This window comes from Dunckerocampus dactyliophorus, chromosome 2 (assembly GCF_027744805.1).
Source record: "Dunckerocampus dactyliophorus isolate RoL2022-P2 chromosome 2, RoL_Ddac_1.1, whole genome shotgun sequence".
NCBI lineage: Eukaryota > Metazoa > Chordata > Actinopteri > Syngnathiformes > Syngnathidae > Dunckerocampus > Dunckerocampus dactyliophorus.
In genome coordinates this window covers 235,419-257,407 of record NC_072820.1, presented here as the reverse complement: position 1 = coordinate 257,407, position 21,989 = coordinate 235,419, and the positions used below count along the sequence as shown (strand labels likewise).

The window sequence follows — 21,989 nt, the reverse complement described above, 5'->3', positions numbered from 1 at the left end:
ATTTGGTAGCAACAAAGCTTGTTTACCTGCCGTAACAAACGTTCTGTTCTTCGGCACCCGACAGGTGCTGTCCTTTCCCGACTTCTCTGCGTCTGTTTTCCAGATGCCGAGCTCCTCGCTTCGGGATGTGTCAGCGCCACCGCTTCTTCTGACCTCCCCGACTCCAGAGTATCTACCCGAGGACGCCTCGCCCTCTGCTCTTAGCTCCGCCTCCTTGATCAAGGCAATCAGAGAGGAGCTTCGCCGGCTGGCGCAGACCCAGGCCGTGACCAGCTACCCTTAAGAGTGGTCCACATCGGCACACCGTCTTGGCTGCTTAAGGACTAACTTTAAATTAGGAGATCACCCCCAACCAAAAGCATTCCCTCCGGAAAGTTACAGGGTTCCATCTGTCTGCCAGTGGTCTTTGGCCTCGGCGTCCATTCATCTCTCGTCTTTCTGAAGAAATCGAAAAACTTTGCAGCGGACTTGGTCATCTTGGAGGGCTTGAGAAGTCTTCCCAAAGGGTTGTTGATATTTGGAAGGTTGGAGATGAAGTGTCGTGTAAGACTGGATGTTCTGGACGGGATTGTCAAGTGGACATCCTGACCTTCTGTGGTGCTAAGCGTCAGTCTCTTGTCACGGATCACACATTGCCTTCCACACGTCCTATCAGCCAGACCAGATGTCCGTCTTCAAAGCCAATCAGCGAGGCCTTGCAAGCGTAGTGTGTAGTTGTAAAGCATAAAGAATAAGACAGATATCCATCATTTTCCCAATAAGCACAATATTCATGTTTCTATGGCGTATATAGAGTAAATATATATAACTGAACGTATCGGTCAAAGTGTTTATTTTCAAGAAAAAAGACCAGACTACTGTCGTATGCTTGTACTCGTGTTGTACTTCCAATGTTAGCATAGCTGCTCGCTGCTGTTCACGTGGTGAAAGAACTTAGCGCTAATTGTTAGCTTGCATATCATCGTCGTGAAGGCACAGAGCCAGAGGAGAGTTGACTCGGTGGAGGGAAACCGGCCTGGACCACAACACGAGAGCCACGGACACCAGCAAACCGCCAAAATTGATCCGGTGCGTGGGGAAAGCCGCTGGTTCTCTCTGCTGATTGGCAGCTGTCTCTCTGATGTTGTGATGACATCATCGCTTCTAGCCAATCGATTTTTGTCTCTGCTACTTTTCAGCATGTCCACTTCGGTCAATGTTAGCATGCTGCTAATGTTAGCATGTCGCTAAGAGAAAAATCATGTCCAAACTTGATTTGCTTTGGCAAAAAAAAGAGGAAGACGTGCAAAGGGAAACGCCCCTTTGTGATTGACCCGTTCACATGTTAGTTACGGTGTGGGGGTGTTGTCACATGATCACATGGTGCTAATAATTGTTTCATGAGCCAATAACATTTGTTTTCTTGATTAGTATTTGAAACACCACCAGCATTAAAGAGATGAGTTTAATGTACTTTTTAAAAATCTTCCTGTAATTCCTTTGTGGATGATTGAAACAGCTCGTCTCATTCGCAGCCGTCAAGTCATGTTCTCAACACACACACACTTCCGGCCTTCAATATAAGAGCCCTGCGCTCCACATCATGTCTAACTGTGATACCAAAATATGGGCGTCATAAAACGTAGCTTGCAATTCTTCCCACACTTTCTAAGTAAGCAAATGCTTGAAAAGACTTGAAAGTAGTCATCAAGTCGTAAAAAGTGAGATTGCTGTGGCTCCCCTCACGGCTTCCGTACATACCTGCATGAAGCGAGGTGTCGCTTTACCGCCCTCCCATTCCTCCCTGTGATGCACTTCCGTGTTCACCTGACTGACAACAGCAACACAACACGGACTCTCTTTCGTTTTAAATGATTGCAAGATTTTAATGTGGACTTCCGGAGCCAAGCGGAGGTAAATAAAAGATTTGATTGCCGAACTTCATTAGGAAATCGAACACTTGTAGTTTCTCGGTGCTGGTTGGCTTTGTAGAAAAAGTACAAACCAGACAACAAATGCTAAACATCTTCCGGCCGGTTCGGCCCATAAATCTGCACTTTTATTCAACATATACATATTTTTATCTTCTATTTGCTTCGACTTTTTTGATAAAAAATTGTAGTTTTTCTGTGAAAATATTTTACCCTTGTAAGCGGGCAAACAAACATTCAACAATTGTCATTTGGAAAGAAAAAAACAGACAAAAAGAATAACTTCTACTTTACCAAAATGAATGAAATCTGAAATTGGACAAGGTGTTAAAGATTTGTGGACGGAATGGTTGACGTTGATGAAGAAATCACTTCACCGATTGCGCTCCAGGATGACAGACAGCATGAAGACTGAGCTGGTCAGCGCCATCTGCCTGCAGGAGGTGGAATTGTCAGACAAGCCGTCAGATTGCCAAGAGGACGTGAAAAACCACAGTATGCATTTTCGTAGCAGCACACCACGTGACCGAGACGTGCTGATGCTGATGTCCCACTCTGATGTTTATTTACAGCTGACACGTACACAGTGGAGGACGCCGTGGAGAGTATCGGTTTTGGAAGATTTCACCTGCTGCTCTTCATCATCATGGGAAGCTCCAATGTACGACACGCGGGCAGGGACGCACGCACCACGTCCAACACCAACACAGTCAACTCACATTTTTTAACACATCACACAAACTGTGCATGTGTGTGTGTGTGTGTGTGTGTGTGTAGATTGTGGAGGCCATGGAGATCATGTTGCTGGCGGTGGCTTCTCCTGAGATTCGTTGTGAGTGGCGTCTGGATGACTGGCAGGTGGCGCTGGTGTCCACAGTGAGTGCAGCATCACATTAGCATATTGACGTATGAGTATATGTACTGTACATATTAGCATATTGACATGGGTATATGGATATATTAGCATACAGTATTACCATATTGACATGTTAGTGCTCTATATTAGCACACAGACATTAGTATGTTAGCATATTGACATATGAGCATATTAGAATAGCAATGATGTAATTGTGGTACTGTTGCATGTGCATCATCTACTTTGATGTTTCCAGATGGTGTTTTTGGGCTTCATGGTGTGCGGCGTCCTCAGTGGATTCGTGGCTGACAAATATGGCCGCTGGAAGGTTTCCACACATTGAAAAGTTGACCCAAAAAAAAGCAAAGATTTGATGTTTGTGTGCTGCTGTCTTTAGGTTGTGTTTGGAGGCTTTGTGTGGAGCGCGTACTTCTCCCTCCTCACCTCCTTCGCTCCGTCCTACCCTTGGTTCATCTTCCTGCGCAGCATGGTGGGCTGCGGCGTGGCGGGAGTGTCGCAGGGGTGAGACGCACGCACACACACACACACACACACACACACACACACACACTGACATGCTTTCCTGTGCAGGTTTGTGTTAAAGACGGAGTTCATCCCGGCCAAATATCGGGGCGTCCTGCTGCCTTTGGCCTCCGTGAGTCCCACACAGGCTGCTCCACCTCCTCGTCATGGCTGACATCACCTGGTCTGTTTGTGTGTTCAGATCTTCTGGATGACTGGATCCATGCTCATCATCATCCTGGGAATGCTGGTGGTTCCCACACTGGGATGGAGATGGATGATCCGCATCTCTGTGGCCCCAAGCATCATCCTCATCTTCCTCTTCAAGGTGCTCTTGTCCACCTGTCCCCACCTGTCCCCTCTTATCCTCGCCTGTTCCCTCCTGTCCCCACTAGTCCCCCCGTCCTCACCTGACCCCTCGTGTCCCCACTTATCCCCTCTTGTCCCCACCTGTCCTTACCTGTCTTCACCTGTCCCCACTTGTCCCCCCCGTCACCACCTGTCCCCTCCAATGTGAAATACGATCCAAATGATGAGTTGATGTATAAAAATGAAAAGGTTCTGAAAGAATTGGAACAAACGTTTCCTTTTCCTTGTTCAGTTCATTCCGGAGTCGGCTCGCTTCAACGTCTCGGCTGGGAACGTTCAGGCTGCCGTGGACACGCTCAGCTGGATCGCCAAGATGAACAAAGTGTCTCTTCCGCCGGGACGTCTGGTGGAGCCTGTGGTGGTGCGTTCAGTGTCCCCTCACAGGGTCCAGTGAAAGGTGACTGAAGTTCTGAAGGGTTCTGTTGGTGTTTCAGGAGAAGAAAGGCAACTGGAGGGTTCTGCTCGGTTCCACCTTAAGGAGGACATCCTTGCTGCTCTGGTATTCATGGTAACGTGTCGCCTCCTGGTGTCCCGGCACACTATGTGTTCGGGTAAAAAAACGCCTCCTGGCATGTTGTCTTTTCCTGTTTTAGGTTTGTGGCGTCCTTTGCGTACTACGGGTCGGTTCTGAGCAGCTCTGAGCTTCTGGAGAAGAACTTATTGTGCGTAACGGACGGCGACCACGAGCATCAGGTCAAATACCGCCGCGAGGACGAACGGTGTTACTGCATCCCCTTCGCGTCCAGCGACTACCGCACGCTCCTCATCAGCTGCCTGGGGGAGGTCGCACGTGAGTCCCAGACTAGAGACTCGTTCCACCTGTCCTTCCAAGAACCACACAAGGAAAGAAACATCTCTTGTTGTCTCTCCCTGATGTTTTCCCAGTTGTTCCACTAAACATCTGCCTGCTCAACGTCTTTGGACGGAAAAGGAGTTTAATGGTCTTGCAGCTGATGGCGGCCATGTTCTTCCTGATGCTCAACATCTGCACCACAATGTGAGAACATTCATACTGGATCTGCTTCACTGGGACTACTTAGACCAGGCCCACATACATCTGCTCCGCTGGTTCCATTTAGACCAGGTCCACATAGATCTGCTTCGCTGGGTCCACTTTGACCAGGTCCACATAGAACTGGTGCACATTTATGGGTCCACTTAGACCAGGTCTACATAGATCTGTTGCACGTATCTGGGTCCACATAGAACAGGTCCACATAGATGTGAGGATGTAATTCTTTGTTTTCAGGTTTGGCTTCACGGTTCTGTTGTTCCTGCTGCGTTCTGTGGTGTCCATGAACTTCAATGTGGTTTATATCTACACGGCTGAGGTATTGTGTGTGATCCTTACTGGTCTTATGGATCAGGCACGAGGTGCTGATGTGGTTCTGGTCTTTCAGGTGTATCCGACTGTGGTGCGGTCGCTGGGCTTGGGTTTTTCCACGTCGTTCAGTCGGATCGGAGGGATGATTGCTCCTTTCATCTCTCAGGTGTGTTCACGGTTCTGACGGTATCGTGGTTCTGTTGGCATTTCTGCGTGTGTGACGCTCCTTCGTGGGTACTTCAGGTGCTCATGTCTCAGTCTGTGATTCTGGCGCTGAGTCCGTTCGCCGTGGCGTGCACACTGTGTGCGCTGGGAAGCTTCCTGTTGCCGATAGAAACAAAAGGCCGAGCTCTGCTGGTGAGACTGAGCTTTGCATCGTCTTGATTTTCTATTTTGTTTTTTATCTGCTCTCTTTTCTTCTTTTCCAGCAAATCTCCTGACACCGCCACTGGAACAAATACTCTATTCTTCCATTTGATTCAACCTTATAAAATACATGACAGCAGCAGGGAGTGTTCAGGGGCCTTTTTAAATAAAGTTTTTTATATTTACATGCCAGCAGTGTTGGGGGTTATGGCGTTAAAAATGGCGTTAAAAAGTAACAAGTACTGTCATTATTGACTCTTTTCAAATGGAACAACGTTTGAAATAGAGATGTTGAGTCTTGTGAACGGCTCTTTTAGGGTGACTGATGAGAACCGATTCTCAGATATGATCTATGAGAAAAGAGCGGTTTAAAAGACTCAACTTGAGCTACATCGAAAGAAGAGGATGCAACCGTGGCGAGTCAGTGCTTTTCAGGGTGGAAATACGCGCACACTACTTCAACATCACTGATGTACAAGACAAGAAGATACACGTGAAGGTACTTGATGTACCACAGCAAAGTATTGTAATCTCATCAAACACCACCACTACACTAAATACACAACCTTTCACATATTTCACTCACTAGTACTTTCCATGATAACTCATATTTATGGAAGATACTCATCCCATCACTAATTCAGTTACTTCTAGGGGAAAGTAACTAGGAACTACAATTACTTTGCCCAACACCGACTCCTTCCATCACCGATTCAATTACTTTTAGCGGAAGTAACTAGTAACTACAATTACTTTGCCCAACACCAACTCCTTCCATCACCGATTCAAGTACTTTTAGGGGAAATAACTAGTAACTAGAATTACTTTATCCAACACCGGTAATGAAAGAGTATTCCATCACTAATTCAGTTACTTGTAGGGGAAATGCATGTATGTATGCAAACATCAAGGATGCATACACCTCATCCCCCCTCCCCCCACTGGGTTGTTCTGATCACAACCTCGTCCATCTCGTCACAGACTACACTCCAGTAGTAAATAGACAACCCCCTGTGAAGAGGCCTGTGAAGCAGTGGTCTGAGGAGAGCAGTGCTCGGCTCAGAGACTGCTTCCAGACAACAGACTGGGAAGCGCTCTGTAGTCCCCATGGCAGTGACGTTGACAGCATGACTCACTGCATCACAGACTATATAAACTTCTGTGTGGAGAACACTGTGCCCTCCAAGTTGGTGCGGTGTTTTCCCAACAACAAACCCTGGGTGACCTCTGAGATTAAGGCCCTGCTGAATAAGAAGAAGAGGGTCTTCAACTCGGGGGACAAGGAGGAGCTGTGCAGAGTCCAGAGGGAACTCCGGCATAAGATCAGGAAGGGGAAGGACTACTACAGGAGGAAACTGGAGAAGCGGCTGGAGGAGAATAATGCCAGGGAAGTCTGGAGAAGCCTGCAGACCATCACAGGCCATGGTAAAGAAGTCGGGAGAGACCAAGCCAGTGGGGACAAGATCTGGGCAGATTAACTCAATCTGTTTTTCAACAGATTTGAGTCTGCCCCCCCTCCCTCCCCTACCAACTCACCACTCTTCACCCCCACATCCCCATCCCAGCCATCCTCTACCCCCCTCTCCATAACTGATGGTCAGGTGAGGAGTCAGCTGAAGAAGATCAAGGCAAGGAAGGCCCCGGGACCAGACGGCATCAGCCCTCGAATCCTCAAGGACTGTGCTGACCAGCTCTGTGGAGTGGCACTTGTTCAATCTCAGCCTGAGCCTGGAGAAAGTCCCGGCCCTGTGGAAGACCTCCTGTGTGGTCCCGATACCAAAGACACCGCGTCCCAAAAAGCCTAACCACTTCAGGCCTGTTGCCTTGACCTCTCACCTGATGAAGACCATGGAGAGGATTATCCTGCAGCCCCTGCGACCCCTGGTGGGCACTCAGCTGGACCCCCTGCAGTTTGCTTACCGGCCTCGGATCGGAGTGGACGACGCAGTGATCTACCTGCTGCACAGATCACTGCTACACCTGGAGGACAGGACTGTGAGGGTCATGTTTTTTTACTTCTCCAGTGCCTTTCACACTATCCAGCCGTCACTACTCAGAGTGAAGATGGAGAGTGTGGGAGTAGACCAACACCTGACTGCATGGGTTATAGACTACCTCACCAACAGACCACAGTATGTGAGGCTCCGTCACTGTGTGTCTGACATGGTACTCTGCAGCACAGGTGCCCCTCAGGGTACGGTGCTCTCCCCATTCCTCTTCACCCTCTACACCTTGGACTTCACACACAACTCCACACAGTGTCACATCCAGAAGTTCTCCGATGACACAGCCATTGTGGGTTGTGTTTCAGAGGGGAACGATCTGGAATACAGGACGGTCATCAGGGACTTTGTCAGCTGGAGTGAGCTTAATCAGCTACAACTCAACACCAGCAAGACAAAGGAGATGATCATTAACTTCCAGAGGAAAACATCTCACTTCACACCGGTGAACATCCAGGGAGCGGACATAGAGTTGGTAGACAGCTACAAATTCCTGGGTGTTCACCTTACCAACAAACTGGACTGGTCCGTCAACACCCACGCCCTCTACAAGAAGGGCCAGAGTCACCTCCACCTGCTGAGGAGACTGAGGTCCTTTGGTGTGTGCAGGACTCTTTTACGGACCTTTTGTGACTCTGTGGTGGCCTCAGCCATCTTCTATGCTGTGGTCTGCTGGAGAGGGGGCAGCACGGACAGGGACAGGAGCAGGATCAATAGGCTGATCAGGAGAGTGAGCTCTGTCCTGGACGGTCCTCTGGACTCCGTGGAGGAAGTGGGGGAGACAAGGATGTTGGCTAAGCTGACATCCATCATGGACAACACCTCTCACCCGCTACATGACACTGTGGGTTCCCTTGGCAGCTCCTTCAGCAGCAGACTGTTACACCAACGGTGTAAGAAGGAGAGGTTCCGCAGGTCCTTCATACCGACCGCTGTCAGGCTCTACAACACCTGCACCACCTGAACCATGTTGTAGTCACTATGTATTCTTTACACTGTACTCTTTACTTGCGTATCTTGCTTGCTGCTGTAACAAGTGAATTTCCCCGCTGTGGGATAAATAAAGTACAAATATGAAATACAAAAGTAACGAGTAACTACAATTACTTTGCCCATCACTGACTCCTTCCATTACTAATTCAATTACTTTTCATGTAAAGTAACTAGTAACTAGAATTACTTTGCCCAACACTGAGTCATTCCATTACTAATTCAATTACTTTTAAGGTAAAGTAACTTGTAACTAGAATTACTTTATCCAACACCGGTAATGAAAGAGTATTCCATCACTAATTCAGTTACTTCTAGGGGAAAGTAATGAGTAACTACAATTACTTTGCCCAACACTGACTCCTTCCATTACTAATTCAATTACTTTTCGGGTAAAGTAACTAGAATTACTTTGCCCAACATTGAGTCATTCCATTACTAATTCAATTACTTTTTGGGTAAAGTAACTAGTAACTAGAATTACTTTGCCCAACACTGAGTCATTCCATTACTAATTCAATTACTTTTCAGATAAAGTAACAAGTAACTAGAATTACTTTGCCCAACACTGAGTCATTCCATTACTAATTCAATTACTTTTAAGGTAAAGTAACTTGTAACTAGAATTACTTTGCTCTAAACTGAGTCATTCCATTACTAATTCAATTACTTTTAAAGTAAAGTAACTTGTAACTAGAATTACTTTGCCTAAAACTGAGTCATTTCATTACTAATTCAATTACTTTTACTGTAACGTGACGAGTAACTATAATTACTTTGCCCAACACTGGTAAGGAAAGTCATTCCATTACTAATTCAATTACTTTTAGGGTAAAGTAACTAGTAAGTCAAAGTAATGACTTTTTTTTGCCAAAAGAATGCCGACTAAGCACTAGAAAAGACAGGAAGTGAGCAGCAGCCCAGCTGCTCAGCTCTGCTGAGGACCAGGATGAAGATGAAGACAACCTGCAGCTCAGCTGCAGTCTTTAAGCTTGTTTGCTCAGACTCAGATTACTGTCTAAACGCTGGCCCCGCCCCCTGACATTAGCCTGTGTGTGTGTGTGATTAGTGGATTTAAGGACGTGACAAGCACCTGTTGAAGGTGCAGCTGAGCTGTGAGTACCCGATGGTTCTTTACATTGAAAGTTGTCTTTTTGTAAAAGAAAAGGTGTGAAGTTGTTATGATGCGTTTAGGAACCAATGAATGACGTGTGATTCCAAAGGTTTTAGCAGAGGCGGAGCCTCGTTGGAGGTGGTAAAGGATGTGGTCAAACAGGAAGAAGACTTCATAACCTTTGAGAAGAAAAGAGCATCTGTGGCCTGAGGAGGTCTCACTCCCACGGTGCTAAGTCAGCCTTGCCATGAGAAGCGAGTCCTACCCGGAATGCCGAGCTCAGGAGTTGTTTGACGACTTTGTGTCAGCGTCCACCTGCAGGGCAGCGCTGCACTCCTTCTGCCAGATGTGCCAACATCTTCAGCTGGACCACGGCCAAGCCGAGCGTCCGCTTTACCGAACGCTCAAACGCCGCCTCAGCTACTGGAGGGCCAACGCTCTTTGGGCCAAGCTGGACCGCCGAGCTTCTCAGAAGGAGTACCTGCACAACCAAGCCTGCCGCAATGCCACGGTATGAGCAACTAAAAATAAACTTCCATTTGGGTCACTACATGTGATCACTGTGCTCTCCTCTGATTGGTCAGTGTGCCGTCATCGGGGCGGGACCATGTGGCCTGCGGACGGCGGTGGAGCTGAGCTTCATGGGAGCTCGGGTGGTGGTGCTGGAGAAGAGGGACTCGTTCTCCAGGAACAACGTGCTTCACCTTTGGCCCTTTACCATCCATGACCTCCGCGGCCTTGGCGCCAAAAGGTTCTACGGAAAGTTCTGTGCCGGCTCCATTGACCACATCAGTGAGTGTGTCGCCCGTCGCGTTTGTTGCATTCGCACACCTGAGTGGGCGGAGTTGAGCGTTTTGTGTCTCCAGGTATCCGTCAACTCCAGCTGGTTCTGCTGAAGGTGGCACTGCTGCTCGGGGTGGAAGTTCACGTCAACGTGGAGTTCAAACGTGTGGTGGAACCGCCGGCTGACCAACATCGTGAGTCTTTGCTTTCCTCTCCACCTGGCCTCGTATCTCCATGTCCTGTGTGTCTCATCAGAGGTGGGCTGGACAATGGAGGCGTGGCCTAAGTGTCATCCTGTCAATCAGCTGCAGTTCCACGTCATCATTGGAGCAGACGGTCGCAGGAACACATTGCCGGGTGTGTTGACAATGTCACTTGACTGATAGCATTCCAGGTGACTATGTAGGTGACTATGTAGGCTCTGATGTAGGTAGGTGACTATGGAGGCTACTCTGCAGGTGACTATGTAGGCTAATATGTAGGTGAGTATGTAGGTTACTATGTAGGCGACTATGTCGGTGACTATGTAGGCTACTATTTTAGGCTACTATGTAGGCGACTATGTAGGCAACTATGTAGGCGACTATGTAGGTGACTACGGAGGCTACTATGTCGGGGACTATGTAGGCTACGCTGTAGGCTACTATGTAGGTGACTATGGAGGCTACTCTGCAGGTGACTATGGAGGATACTATGTAGGCTACTATGTAGGTGACTATGTAGGCTGCTATTTAGGTAGGTGACTATATAGGCTACTCTGCAGGTGACTATGGAGGATGCTATGTAGGCGACTATGTAAGCTACTATGTAGGTGACTATGGAGGTTACTATGTAGGCTACTCTGCAGGTGACTATGTAGGCTAATATGTAGGTGAGTATGTAGGTTACTATGTAGGCGACTATGTAGGTGACTATGTAGGCTACTACGTAGGCGACTATGTAGGCTACTATGTAGGCTACTATGTAGGTGACGATGTAGGCAACTATGTAGGCGACTATGTAGATTACTATGTAGGCTACTATGTAGGTGACTATGTAGGTGACTATGTAGGCTACTATGTAGGTGACTATGTAGGTGACTATGTAGGCTACTATGCAGGTGGTAGTAGTAGTAGTAGTAGTAGTAGTACTTTATTAATCCCACAGCAGGGAAATTCACCTGTTACAGCAGCAAGCAAGATACACAAGTAAAGAATGCATCGTGACATAGTGAATACAAAATGGTTCAGGTGTTGTAGAGCCTGATAGCGGTCGGTATGAAGGACCTGTGGAACCTCTCCTTCTTACACCGTTGGTGTAACAGTCTGCTGCTGAAAGAGCTGCCCAGGGAAACAACAGTGTCATGTAGCGGGTGAGAGGTGTTGTCCATGATGGATGTCAGCTTAGCCAACATCCTTCTCTCCCCCACTTCCTCCACGGAGTCCAAAGGACCGTCCAGGACAGAGCTCGCTCTCCTGATCAGCCTATTGATCCTGCTCCTGTCCCTGTCTGTGCTGCCCCCTCTCCAGCAGCCCACAGCATAGAAGATGGCTGAGGCCACCACAGAGTCATAGAAGGTCCGTAAAAGAGTCCTGCACACACCAAAGGACCTCAGTCTCCTCAGCAGGTGGAGGCGACTCTGGCCCTTCTTGTAGAGGGCGTGGGTGTTGACCGACCAGTCCAGTTTGTTGGCAAGGTGAACACCCAGGAATTTGTAGCTGTCTACCAACTCTATGTCCGCTCCCTGGATGTTCACCGGTGTGAAGTGGGACGTTTTCCTCTGGAAGTTAATGATCATCTCCTTTGTCTTGCTGGTGTTGAGTTGCAGCTGGTTAAGCTCACTCCAGCTGACAAAGTCCCTGATGACCGTCCTGTATTCCAGATCATTCCCCTCTGAAACACAACCCACAATGGCTGTGTCATCGGAGAACTTCTGGATGTGACACTGTGTGGAGTTGTGTGTGAAGTCCGAGGTGTAGAGGGTGAAGAGGAAAGGGGAGAGCACCGTACCCTGAGGGGCACCTGTGCTGCAGAGTACCATGTCAGACACACAGTGACGGAGCCTCACATACTGTGGTCTGTTGGTGAGGTAGTCTATAACCCATGCAGTCAGGTGTTGGTCTACTCCCACACTCTCCATCTTCACTCTGAGTAGTGACGGCTGGATGGTGTTAAAGGCACTGGAGAAGTCAAAAAACATGACCCTCACAGCGCTCCCGCTGTCCTCCAGGTGTAGCAGTGATCTGTGCAGCAGGTAGATCACTGCGTCGTCCACTCCGATCCGAGGCCGGTAAGCAAACTGCAGGGGGTCCAGTTGAGTGCCCACCAGGGGTCGCAGGTGCTGCAGGATAATCCTCTCCATGGTCTTCATCAGGTGAGAGGTCAAGGCAACAGGCCTGAAGTGGTTAGGCTCCTTGGGACGTGGTGTCTTTGGTATCGGGACCATACAGGAGGTCTTCCACAGGGCCGGGACTTTCTCCAGGCTCAGGCTGAGATTGAACAAGTGCCTTAACACTCCACAGAGCTGGTCAGCACAGTCCTTGATGATTCTTGGGCTGATGCCGTCCGGTCCCGGGGCCTTCCTTGCCTTGATCTTCCTCAGCTGACTTCTCACCTGATCATCAGTTATGGAGAGGGGGGTAGAGGATGGCTGGGATGTGGATGTGGGGGTGAAGAGTGGTGAGTTGGTAGGGGATGGAGGGGGGGCAGACTCAAATCTGTTGAAAAACAGATTGAGCTCATCTGCCCAGATTTTGTCCCCACTGGCTTGGTCTCTCCCCACTCCTTTGCCATGGCCTGTGATGGTCTGCAGGCCTCTCCAGACTTCCCTGGCATTATTCTGCTCCAGCCGCTTCTCCAGTTTCCTCCTGTAGCAGTCCTTCCCCTTCCTGATCTTATGCCGGAGTTCCCTCTGGACTCTGCGCAGCTCCTCCTTGTCCCCCGAGTTGAAGACCCTCTTCTTCTTGTTCAGCAGGTGACTATTTAGGCAGCTATGTAGGTGACTATGTAGGCTCCGATGTAGGTGACTATGTAGGCTACTTTATAGATGATTATGTAGGCTACTATGTAGGTGACAATGGAGGCTACTCTGCAGGTGACTATGGAGGCTACTATATTGGTGACTATTGAGGCTACTCTGCAGGTGACTATGTAGGCTACTATGTAGGCTACTATTTTAGGCTACTATGTAGGCAACTATGTAGGCTACTATGTAGGTGACTATGTAGGCTACTATTTTAGGCTACTATTTTAGGCTACTATGTAGGCGACTATGTAGGTGACTATGTAGGCTACTATGTAGGTGACTATGGAGGCTACTCTGCTGGTGACTATAGAGGCTACTATGTAGGTGACTATGTAGGCAACTATGTAGGCTGCTATGTAGGTAGGTGACTATGTAGGCTACACTGTAGGCTACTATGTAGGTGACTATGGAGGCTACTCTGCAGGTGACTATGGAGGCTACTATGTTGGTGACTATTGAGGCTACTCTGCAGGTGACTATGTAGGCTACTATTTTAGGCTACTATTTTAGGCTACTATGTAGGCGACTATGTAGGTGACTATGTAGGCGACTATGTAGGTGACTATGGAGGCTACTCTGCTGGTGACTATGGAGGCTACTATGTAGGGGACTATGTAGGTGACTATGTAGGCAACTATGTAGGTGACTATGGAGGCTACTCTGCAGGTGACTATGGAGGCTACTATGTAGGCGACTATGTAGGTTACTATGTAGGCGACTATGTAGGTGACTATGCAGGTGACTATGTAGACTACTATGTAGGTGACTATATAGGTGACTATGTAGGCTGCTATGTAGGTAGGTGACTATGTAGGCTACTCTGCAGGTGACTATGGAGGATACTATGGAGGCTACTATGTAGGCGACTATGTAGGTGACTATGTAGGCTACTATGTAGGTGACTATGTAGGCGACTATGTAGGCTACTATGTAGCGACTATGTAGGTGACTCTGTAGGCTGCTATTTTAGGCTACTATGTAGGTGACTATGTAGGTGACTATGTAGGCGACTATGTAGGTGACTACGGAGGCTACTATGTAAGGGAATATATAGGCTACGCTGTAGGTTACTATATAGTTGACTATGGAGGCTACTCTGCAGGTGACTATGGAGGATACTATGGAGGCTACTATGTAGGTGACTATGTAGGCTACTCTGCAGGTGACTATGGAGGATACTATGGAGGCTACTATGTAGGCGACTATGTAGGTGACTATGTAGGCTACTATGTAGGTGACTATGTAGGCGACTATGTAGGCTACTATGTAGGCGACTATGTAGGTGACTATGTAGGCTACTATGTACGTGACTATGTAGGCTACTATCTAAGCGACTATGTAGGTGACTATGTAGGCTACTATGTAGGCGACTATGTAGGCAACTATGTAGGCAACTATGTAGGTTTCTATGTAGGCTACTATGTAGGTGATTATGTAGGCGACTATGTAGGCAACTATGTAGGTGACTATGTAGGCTACTATGTAGGCGACTATGTAGGCGACTATGGAGGGGACTATGGAGGCTACTCTGCAGGCTCCTATGTAGGCGACTATGTAGGTGACTCTATAGGTGACTATGTCGGTGACTATGTAGGCTCCCCTGCAGGTGACTATGTGGGTGACTATGGAGGTCACTATGTAGGCTACTATGTAGGTGACTATGTAGGCTACTCTGCAGGTGACTATGTAGGCTACTCTGCAGGTGACTATGTAGGCTACTATGTCGGTAGGTGACTATGTCGGCTACTATGTCGGTAGGTGACTATGTCGGCTACTATGTAGGTTGGTAACTATGTAGGCTACTATGTCGGTAGGTGACTATGTCGGCTACTACAAGTATGTCGGTAGGTGACTATGTCGGCTACTATGTCGGTAGATGACTATTTAGGCTACTCTGCAGGTGACTATGGAGGATACTATAAAGGCTACTATGTAGGCGACTATGCGACTATGTAGGTGACTCTATAGGTGACTATGTCGGTGACTATGTAGGCTCCCCTGCAGGTGATTATGTGGGTGACTATGGAGGTGACTATGTAGGCTACTATGTAGGTGACTATTTAGGCTACTCTGCAGGTAGATGACTATTTAGGCTACTCTGCAGGTGACTATGTAGGGTACTATGTCGGTAGGTGACTATGTCGGCTACTATGTTGGTAGGTGACTATGTAGGCTGCTATGTAGGTTGGCAACTATGTAGGCTACTATGTCGGTAGGTGACTATGTCGGCTACTACAAGTATGTCGGTAGGTGACTATGTCGGCTACTATGTCGGTAGATGACTATTTAGGCTACTCTGCAGGTGACTATGTCGGCTACTATGTCGGTAGGTGACTGTCGGCTACTATGTAGGTAACTATGTAGGCTGCTATGTAGGTTGGTAACTATGTAGGCTACTATGTTATTTAACTATGTAGGCTGCTATGTAGGAAGGTAACTATGTAGGCTGTGATCTAAGCTACGATGTAGGTGACTATGTCGGCTGCTATGTAGGTAGGTGACTATGTAGGCTACTATGTAGGTGAATATATAGGCTGGTATGTAGGTCGGTGACTACGTAGGCTACCATGTAGGTGACTCTGCAGGTACTGTGCGGTTGACTCTACAGGTGAGGTGACTCTGCAGGTGAGGTATTGTATTTTTACTTTATTTATCCCACAGCGGGGAAATTTACTTGTTACAGCAGCAAGCAAGATACGCAAGTAAAAAAGTACAGTGTAAAGAATACATATTGACTACAACATGGTGGGAAGAGCAGAGGACAGGGAAGCATGATTGAAGTCACCGGAGATGAGGAGGAGGGATTGGGGGTGCTGGTTCTGAATTTGAGAGACGATGGTGTGGATCTGCTCTATAGCTGCAGCAGCGACCGCTGAGGGAGGGATGTACACAGTCATAGCAATAACATGTGAAAACTCCCTCGGAAGGTAGTATGGCCGCATGCTAACCGCTAACAGTTCCACGTCTCTGGTGCACAGTTGCTCCTTCACACAGATGTGTCCCGGGTGGCACCATCTATCATTCACAAACACAGCGATTCCCCCTCCCTTCTTCTTACCGCTCTCCGTTGCATTCCTGTCCGCTCGTACCAACTGGAATCCGTCCAGTGCGACATGTGAATCCGGAGAAAGTTCACTCAGCCACGTCTCCGTGAAGCACATGAGGATGCATTCCCGGTACTCCCTCTGCAGTCGGGTGAGCGCCGTTAGCTCTTCCATCTTGTTGGGGAGAGATCTTACGTTCCCCATTATGACAGACGGTAGACATGGCTTGTACCGTCTTTTCCGCTTCTTGCACTTCACTCCCGACCTGCATCCTCTTCTGCTCCTCCGCAGCTCCTTGGGGATCTCCGGCCTCTCCGCGCAGAGATGGGGTGTGTGGCACAGGGCTAACAGCTGATCCCGGGTGTAAACAATGGAGCCTTGGTTGAATGGGGAGCCGTGGCTGAAGAGGTTTCCCACAGTTGAACTGAAAAGTTCAAAGAGCATCAAGGCGCAGACTAGAAAAGTAACAATATGAACCTCCATAGCTGCACACTCGACCAAATGCGACCAAAAGAAAAAGTAAGAAGAAGACTAAAATACTATAAAAACACTACAAGGTGGAAGAAAAGTACAGAGCTGCTGTAACCGGCAGCCGCTCACACGGTGCCATTTTGAAAAGGTGACTGCAGGCAACTGTGTAGGCAACTCTGCAGGTACTGTGTCGTTGAGGTGACTCTACAGGTGACTATGTAGGCGACTGTGTAGGTGACTATGTAGGCTACTATATAGGCGACTGTGTAGGTGACTATGTAGGTGACCCTGCAGGTACTGGGTGGTTGAGGTGACTCTTCAGGTGAGGTGACTCTGTAGGTGACTATGTAGGCGACTGTGTAGGTGACGCTGTGTTCCTGCAGGTTTTCGGCGTAAAGAGTTTCGCGGGAAACTGGCCATTGCCATCACAGCCAATTTTAAAAAGGGAAACAGTCGCGCTGAAGCCAAAGTGGAGGAGATCAGTGGCGTGGCGTCCATCTTTAATCAGCGGTTCTTCCAGGACCTGCGACAGGAAACGGGTAAGAGCTTTGGCTCGTGCACCATTTGACACCTGTTCCCACCTGCGCAACTTTCAGGTATCGACCTGGAGAACATCGTGTACTACAAAGACGACACGCACTACTTTGTCATGACGGCAAAGAAACACTGCCTGCTGGACAAACAAGTCATTTTACAGGTAAACCACTCCACACCTGTATCTCCCTACACAAGCCTAAGGCTTCTTTCATAGTCAGTACAGTCTCATCATCTCATCCTTTCATCTCTCATATCTTTCATCCTTTCTCTCATCTCCTGTTTTATGTCTTTCATCTCATATCTCTCGTATCATATCCCTCATCTCATATCTCATCTCATATTGCTCATAACCTCTCATCTCATATCTCTCATCTCATATATCTCATTTTCTCACCTCAAGCTTTTCATATCTCATCTCATAGCTCTCATCTCATATCACATCTAATTTCTCTAATCTCATCTCATATCGCTCATCCTCTCATCTCATTTCCTTGTATCTCATCCTCTCACTCATCTGATTTTTCTCATATATCATGTCATGTCGCATCTCATATTTCTTATCGCAGCTCATATCTCTCATCTCATATTGGCGCACATTGCTCATCTCGTATATCATTTAATCTTTCATATCTCATCCACACATGTCAAGTTTCTCATATCTCATCTAATATCTCTCATCTCATATTTCTCACCTTTATGTATCTCATTTCATATCTCATCCTCTTATCTCATACCGCTCATCTGATATTTCTCATATCTCATCTCATGTCTCATCTCATCCTTTCATCCCATATCTCACATCCTGTCATCTCATATTTCTCATATCTTGTCAAATGTGTCTCATTTCATATCTGATCCTCTCATCTCATACCTCTCATCTGATATTTCTCATGTCACATCTCATATCTCTCATGCTCTCAGTTCAAGATTGAAGAGTTTTATTGTCATATGCACAGTAAAACTGGTAGTTCTGCTATGCAATGAAATTCTTATTCTGTTCATTCTCCCAAGAAAAGAAAGAAAACACAAGAAAGAATAAGAACATAAGAAACATAAATACCAATAAATTAAGCAACAACAGAAGAGACATTAATACAGATTAATAATACAAATAAATAAATAAAGTGCTATGAGTGTGTGCGTGTGTTGCGTGCGGCGTGTGTGAGTGCTTCGTTGAGAAGCCTGATGGCCTGTGGGTAAAAGCTGTTTGCCAGCCTTGTGGTCCTGGACTTCAAACTCCTGTAGCGTCTGCCTGACGGTAGGAGTGTGAATAATGAGTGTTGTGGATGTGTGCTGTCCTTGATGAGGTTGTGTGTTCTTCGTAGGACTCTAGTTTTATAAATGTCTTGCAGTGAGGGGAGGGCTGCCCCAACAATGTTCTGTGAGGTCTTGATCACCCGCTGGAGGGCCTTCCTATCACGTGTTGTACAGTTACTGTACCGTACAGTTTCCCCTATGGGACTTCTTGATAACTTGTTGGCTCAGTTCTCATCTTATGTCAGAATTGCTATGCTAAATGCTAAGGTTTAGCATCAGGGACTTGTTTGTGTGACACGGTGGCACTAACAGACTCGGTGTCACCCCTACAGATAGAAAGTGGTATAACCACAGCGGATTAATCCAAAGATCCACACTGTGGATACCAAGAGTGATATCAGTCGATATTGTTGTGTTGTTGTTCTTCCATTGTTGACTTTAATTTGCACAAACAATTGTAAGAAAATCATTGTATGATATCGTTGATACTGAAACATGATATACTGTATGTATTTAGTTAAGACCAATCATTGTGTTGGTGAAAATGTTGCCATCCTTGTGCTGTGTTTTATTCTCAGAAGTATTGTTATCGGCAGTACCGTCCCTGTGTTTACTTGCTATGGGACACCAGCATTTTGGGTCTGCTGGACTTTGTGGAGCGTTTGGGTGGGATTCTTTGAAGGTGTGATGGAGGTCTCGACCAACCGATGACGTGTTTGCTCTTCCAGGACTTTGCAGACACGGAGCTGCTTCTCGCTCGGACTAACGTGGACCAGAACGCCTTACAGGCCTTCGCCTGTGCAGCGGCCAACTTCTCCACCGGCGGCCAGCTTCCGTCTTTGGAGTTTGCCATCAACCACTACGGCCAAGCGGACGTGGCCATGTTCGACTTCACCTCCATGTACGCAGCGGAGAACGCCGCCATGGTGCGCTGTCACCGTGGACACCGGCTGCTGGTGGCACTGGTGGGAGACAGCTTGCTGGAGGTGAGACACGTTGTCTTCAAAGTTGCGTCCACCATCGGAGACGGATGTCTGTGTCTCTGCAGCCCTTCTGGCCGATGGGCACGGGTGTGGCTCGAGGCTTCCTGGCCGCTCTTGATGCGTCTTGGATGATTCGGCGATGGTGTCAAGGAGATTCTCCTCTGGACCTCCTTGCAGAGAGGTGACCCGTCTGTCCTGCTCGCTGTCTGTTTGTCCGTCTCACCGCATGTCTGTGTGTCCAGGGAGAGCGTGTATCGTCTGCTGGCTCAGACCACACCAGAGAACATGCAAAAGAACATTTCTTCCTACTCTTTGGACCCATTCAGCAGATACGTCCACATCTGTCCAAGCATCACGCCTGCTCAGGTACTCGCCTTTCAAAGCCATCACGCAGGTGAAACGGATGACGTCATCTGGTACCTGCGCAGGTCAGACACTTGATCGACACAGGAGAGGAGGCGGGGCCAGACCCTGAATTAGATGACATCATTGGTGTGTCGCCATGGAGACCAGGTGAGATGACCCGTCTTTTCTTTCCGCCGGTTTTCCTCGAGTGGCTTGGTTGCACTGGCGTGCTGTGTCGGTCCGATCAGAGTCCTTGTCTGAGTCCAGTCAGCTGCTGGCGTGGTGTCGGGAGCGGACGCGAGGCTACCCTGGCGTTGCCGTCAGCAACCTCACCACGTCATGGAAGAGCGGTGTGGCGTTGTGTGCGCTGCTCCACCGCCACAGACCCGACCTCATGTAAGAACTTCTCCTGTTCGTCTCGTTGCACAGCCATGTCCACCAGGAAGGAATATTGAATCGAACCTTCAAAAGATGACATTCAAAGTAAAAAGACATGACAACCACAGTAGAAGAAGATGTGTTCAAGATCAAATGTAAAGCAGAAAAGACAAAACCTAAAGTATAAAGCATGAAAAGTCCAAAAAAGATCACATTTAAAGTAACAATGCTAAAAAAAGATTAAATTTAAAGTAGAAAAGATCAAATGTGACGTAAAAAAACATGGAAAGCCAAAAAAGTGGATTTGTCAAGCAAAAAGATGACATCTAAAACCCCAAAATAATGAAATGTAAAGTAAAAAGTATGAAAAACCAAGTAAAAAGACGTAAAAAGATGACATTTTCATGTGACGTAAATAGCATAAAAGTCCAAAAACAAAAACATCAAATGTAAAGTCATAGAAAAACGAAATGCAGAGTTACAGACGTCAGTTAAAAAAAAAGATGAAATATGAAGCAAAAAGTCATGAAATAAGATAAAAAGTATGAAAACCCAAATAGAAAAAGATCAAATCTAAAGTCAATAATGTAGCGGGGGTCTCTGAAAAACTCCAGAGGATCTTATGGCAACACAAAATTCCTACCTATTTCAAACCAGTAAATACCCTGAGACAAAAAAGAGTGCATCCTAAAGACAAGGCTCCAAACCAAGAACAGAGCAATGTGGTCTATTCCATCCACTGTAAAGATGAGGAATGCAAAGAGCACTACATTGGGGAAACTAAGCAAATGCTCCAAAAAAGGCTTTATCAACATCGCAGGGACAATTCTAGTGGTCCTCAATCAGCAGTATATCTACACCTTAAAGCAACCAATCACTCTTTTGAGGACAGCGAGGTAAAGATTTTGGCCAAAGAAAACAGATGGTTTGAAAGAGGAGTAAAGGAAGCTATTTTTGTCAAACAACAGAACCCATCATTGAATCGGAATGGTGGTTTGAGGTTTAATTTGGACCCTGTGTTCAGCAGGTTACTGAGACCAAAACCCACAGCTCTTAGTCTTGCAAATGAGGTGAAGCCAGGCCCGAGCCAGAACAATAGATGCTAACGAGCCAGTGTCAGAGTCGTTCATACCCAACTCAGGGAGCGACACTTCCCTTTGATCGGAGGTGTTAATAGCAGGAGAGGATTATACCACTACTCCGCCCAGGCTTAGTGTAAGGAACCAATAGGAGGAGGGTGTTGGCACACCAATTCCGCCCACTCTTACTGTATTTAAGGCCTAGGATACCAGCACTTGTTAGTTCGCTGACGGAGCTCTTCGGATGAGGAGCGAAACGTCCGACACCTTCTTCACAGAAGTATAGATGATGTCTCAAGAAGCCTTTCCCTCGATGGACAACTCCTGTACGACTGAGAGCCTACACAGACGTAAAGTCAATAAAGATGAAATGGAAAATAAAAAGCGTCGTTGTTGTGTTGTCCGCAGAGACTTTGATGCCATCGACCCAACGGCGGACAAAGAAAACATTCGCTTGGCCTTCGAGGTGTCGGAACGAGAGTTCGGGATCTCCCCCCTGGTGACGGTGGAGGAGATGTCCTCTGAAGGAGAACCGGATTCTCTGTCCATGGTCATGTACCTCAGCCAGTTCTACCAGCTGCTGCCAGATGCCCCACCCTCTCTGGGTGCGACAAACCCCGCCTCCTACTTCCAAACATGTTGTGTTCAGGGTCC

General features: G+C 47.5%; 2 protein-coding genes across 24 annotated transcripts in view; both read left to right on the top strand.

The window, feature by feature from the left end:
- The first annotated feature begins 288 nt into the window (after window positions 1-288).
- svopl (SVOP-like) lies at window positions 289-5,486 on the top strand. 2 transcript variants are annotated; one of them, XM_054767488.1, is made up of 16 exons: window positions 289-1,893; window positions 2,302-2,405; window positions 2,483-2,571; window positions 2,688-2,786; window positions 3,023-3,094; window positions 3,164-3,288; window positions 3,358-3,421; window positions 3,491-3,616; window positions 3,890-4,018; window positions 4,092-4,165; window positions 4,251-4,447; window positions 4,543-4,654; window positions 4,907-4,988; window positions 5,058-5,147; window positions 5,225-5,338; window positions 5,410-5,486. In XM_054767488.1, the coding sequence occupies exons 1-16, from the start codon at window positions 1,868-1,870 to the stop codon at window positions 5,419-5,421; spliced, it is 1,515 nt and encodes a 504-aa protein (XP_054623463.1). In that variant the 5' UTR covers window positions 289-1,867; the 3' UTR covers window positions 5,422-5,486. The 2 variants fall into 2 exon arrangements, with proteins under 2 accessions (XP_054623463.1, XP_054623462.1); XM_054767487.1 differs by having other exon boundaries at window positions 2,235-2,405.
- Window positions 5,487-9,402: 3,916 nt separating this feature from the next.
- The window catches only part of LOC129176930 (protein-methionine sulfoxide oxidase mical3b-like), a 21,226-nt gene continuing 8,639 nt past the window's right edge, over window positions 9,403-21,989 (top strand). For 17 of the 22 annotated variants that reach the window (XR_008569539.1, XR_008569538.1, XR_008569534.1 and 14 more), the window contains exons 1-12: window positions 9,428-9,965; window positions 10,039-10,246; window positions 10,321-10,431; window positions 10,493-10,594; window positions 17,140-17,295; window positions 17,353-17,453; window positions 19,279-19,536; window positions 19,599-19,714; window positions 19,776-19,899; window positions 19,962-20,046; window positions 20,127-20,274; window positions 21,744-21,940. Coding sequence is in view for 14 of the 22 variants with exons in the window: in XM_054767466.1 (XP_054623441.1) it covers window positions 9,702-9,965; window positions 10,039-10,246; window positions 10,321-10,431; window positions 10,493-10,594; window positions 17,140-17,295; window positions 17,353-17,453; window positions 19,279-19,536; window positions 19,599-19,714; window positions 19,776-19,899; window positions 19,962-20,046; window positions 20,127-20,274; window positions 21,744-21,940 (1,870 nt within the window). In the remaining 8 variants the exon portion in view is untranslated. Of the gene's footprint in view, window positions 9,966-10,038; window positions 10,247-10,320; window positions 10,432-10,492; window positions 10,632-16,576; window positions 17,296-17,352; window positions 17,454-19,278; window positions 19,537-19,598; window positions 19,715-19,775; window positions 19,900-19,961; window positions 20,047-20,126; window positions 21,941-21,989 lie in introns of those variants that run through there. The other 5 variants (XM_054767460.1, XM_054767467.1, XM_054767472.1 and 2 more) reach the window with 5 other exon arrangements.

Coding starts and splice junctions, on each gene's coding strand:
- svopl (XM_054767487.1), top strand. CDS start 2,270: ATGAAGAAATCACTTCACCGATTGCGCTCCAGGATGACAGACAGCATG. Junction 2,572..2,687: donor TCATCATGGGAAGCTCCAAT/GTACGACACGCG, acceptor GTGTGTGTGTAG/ATTGTGGAGGCCATGGAGAT. Junction 3,617..3,889: donor TCCTCATCTTCCTCTTCAAG/GTGCTCTTGTCC, acceptor TTCCTTGTTCAG/TTCATTCCGGAGTCGGCTCG.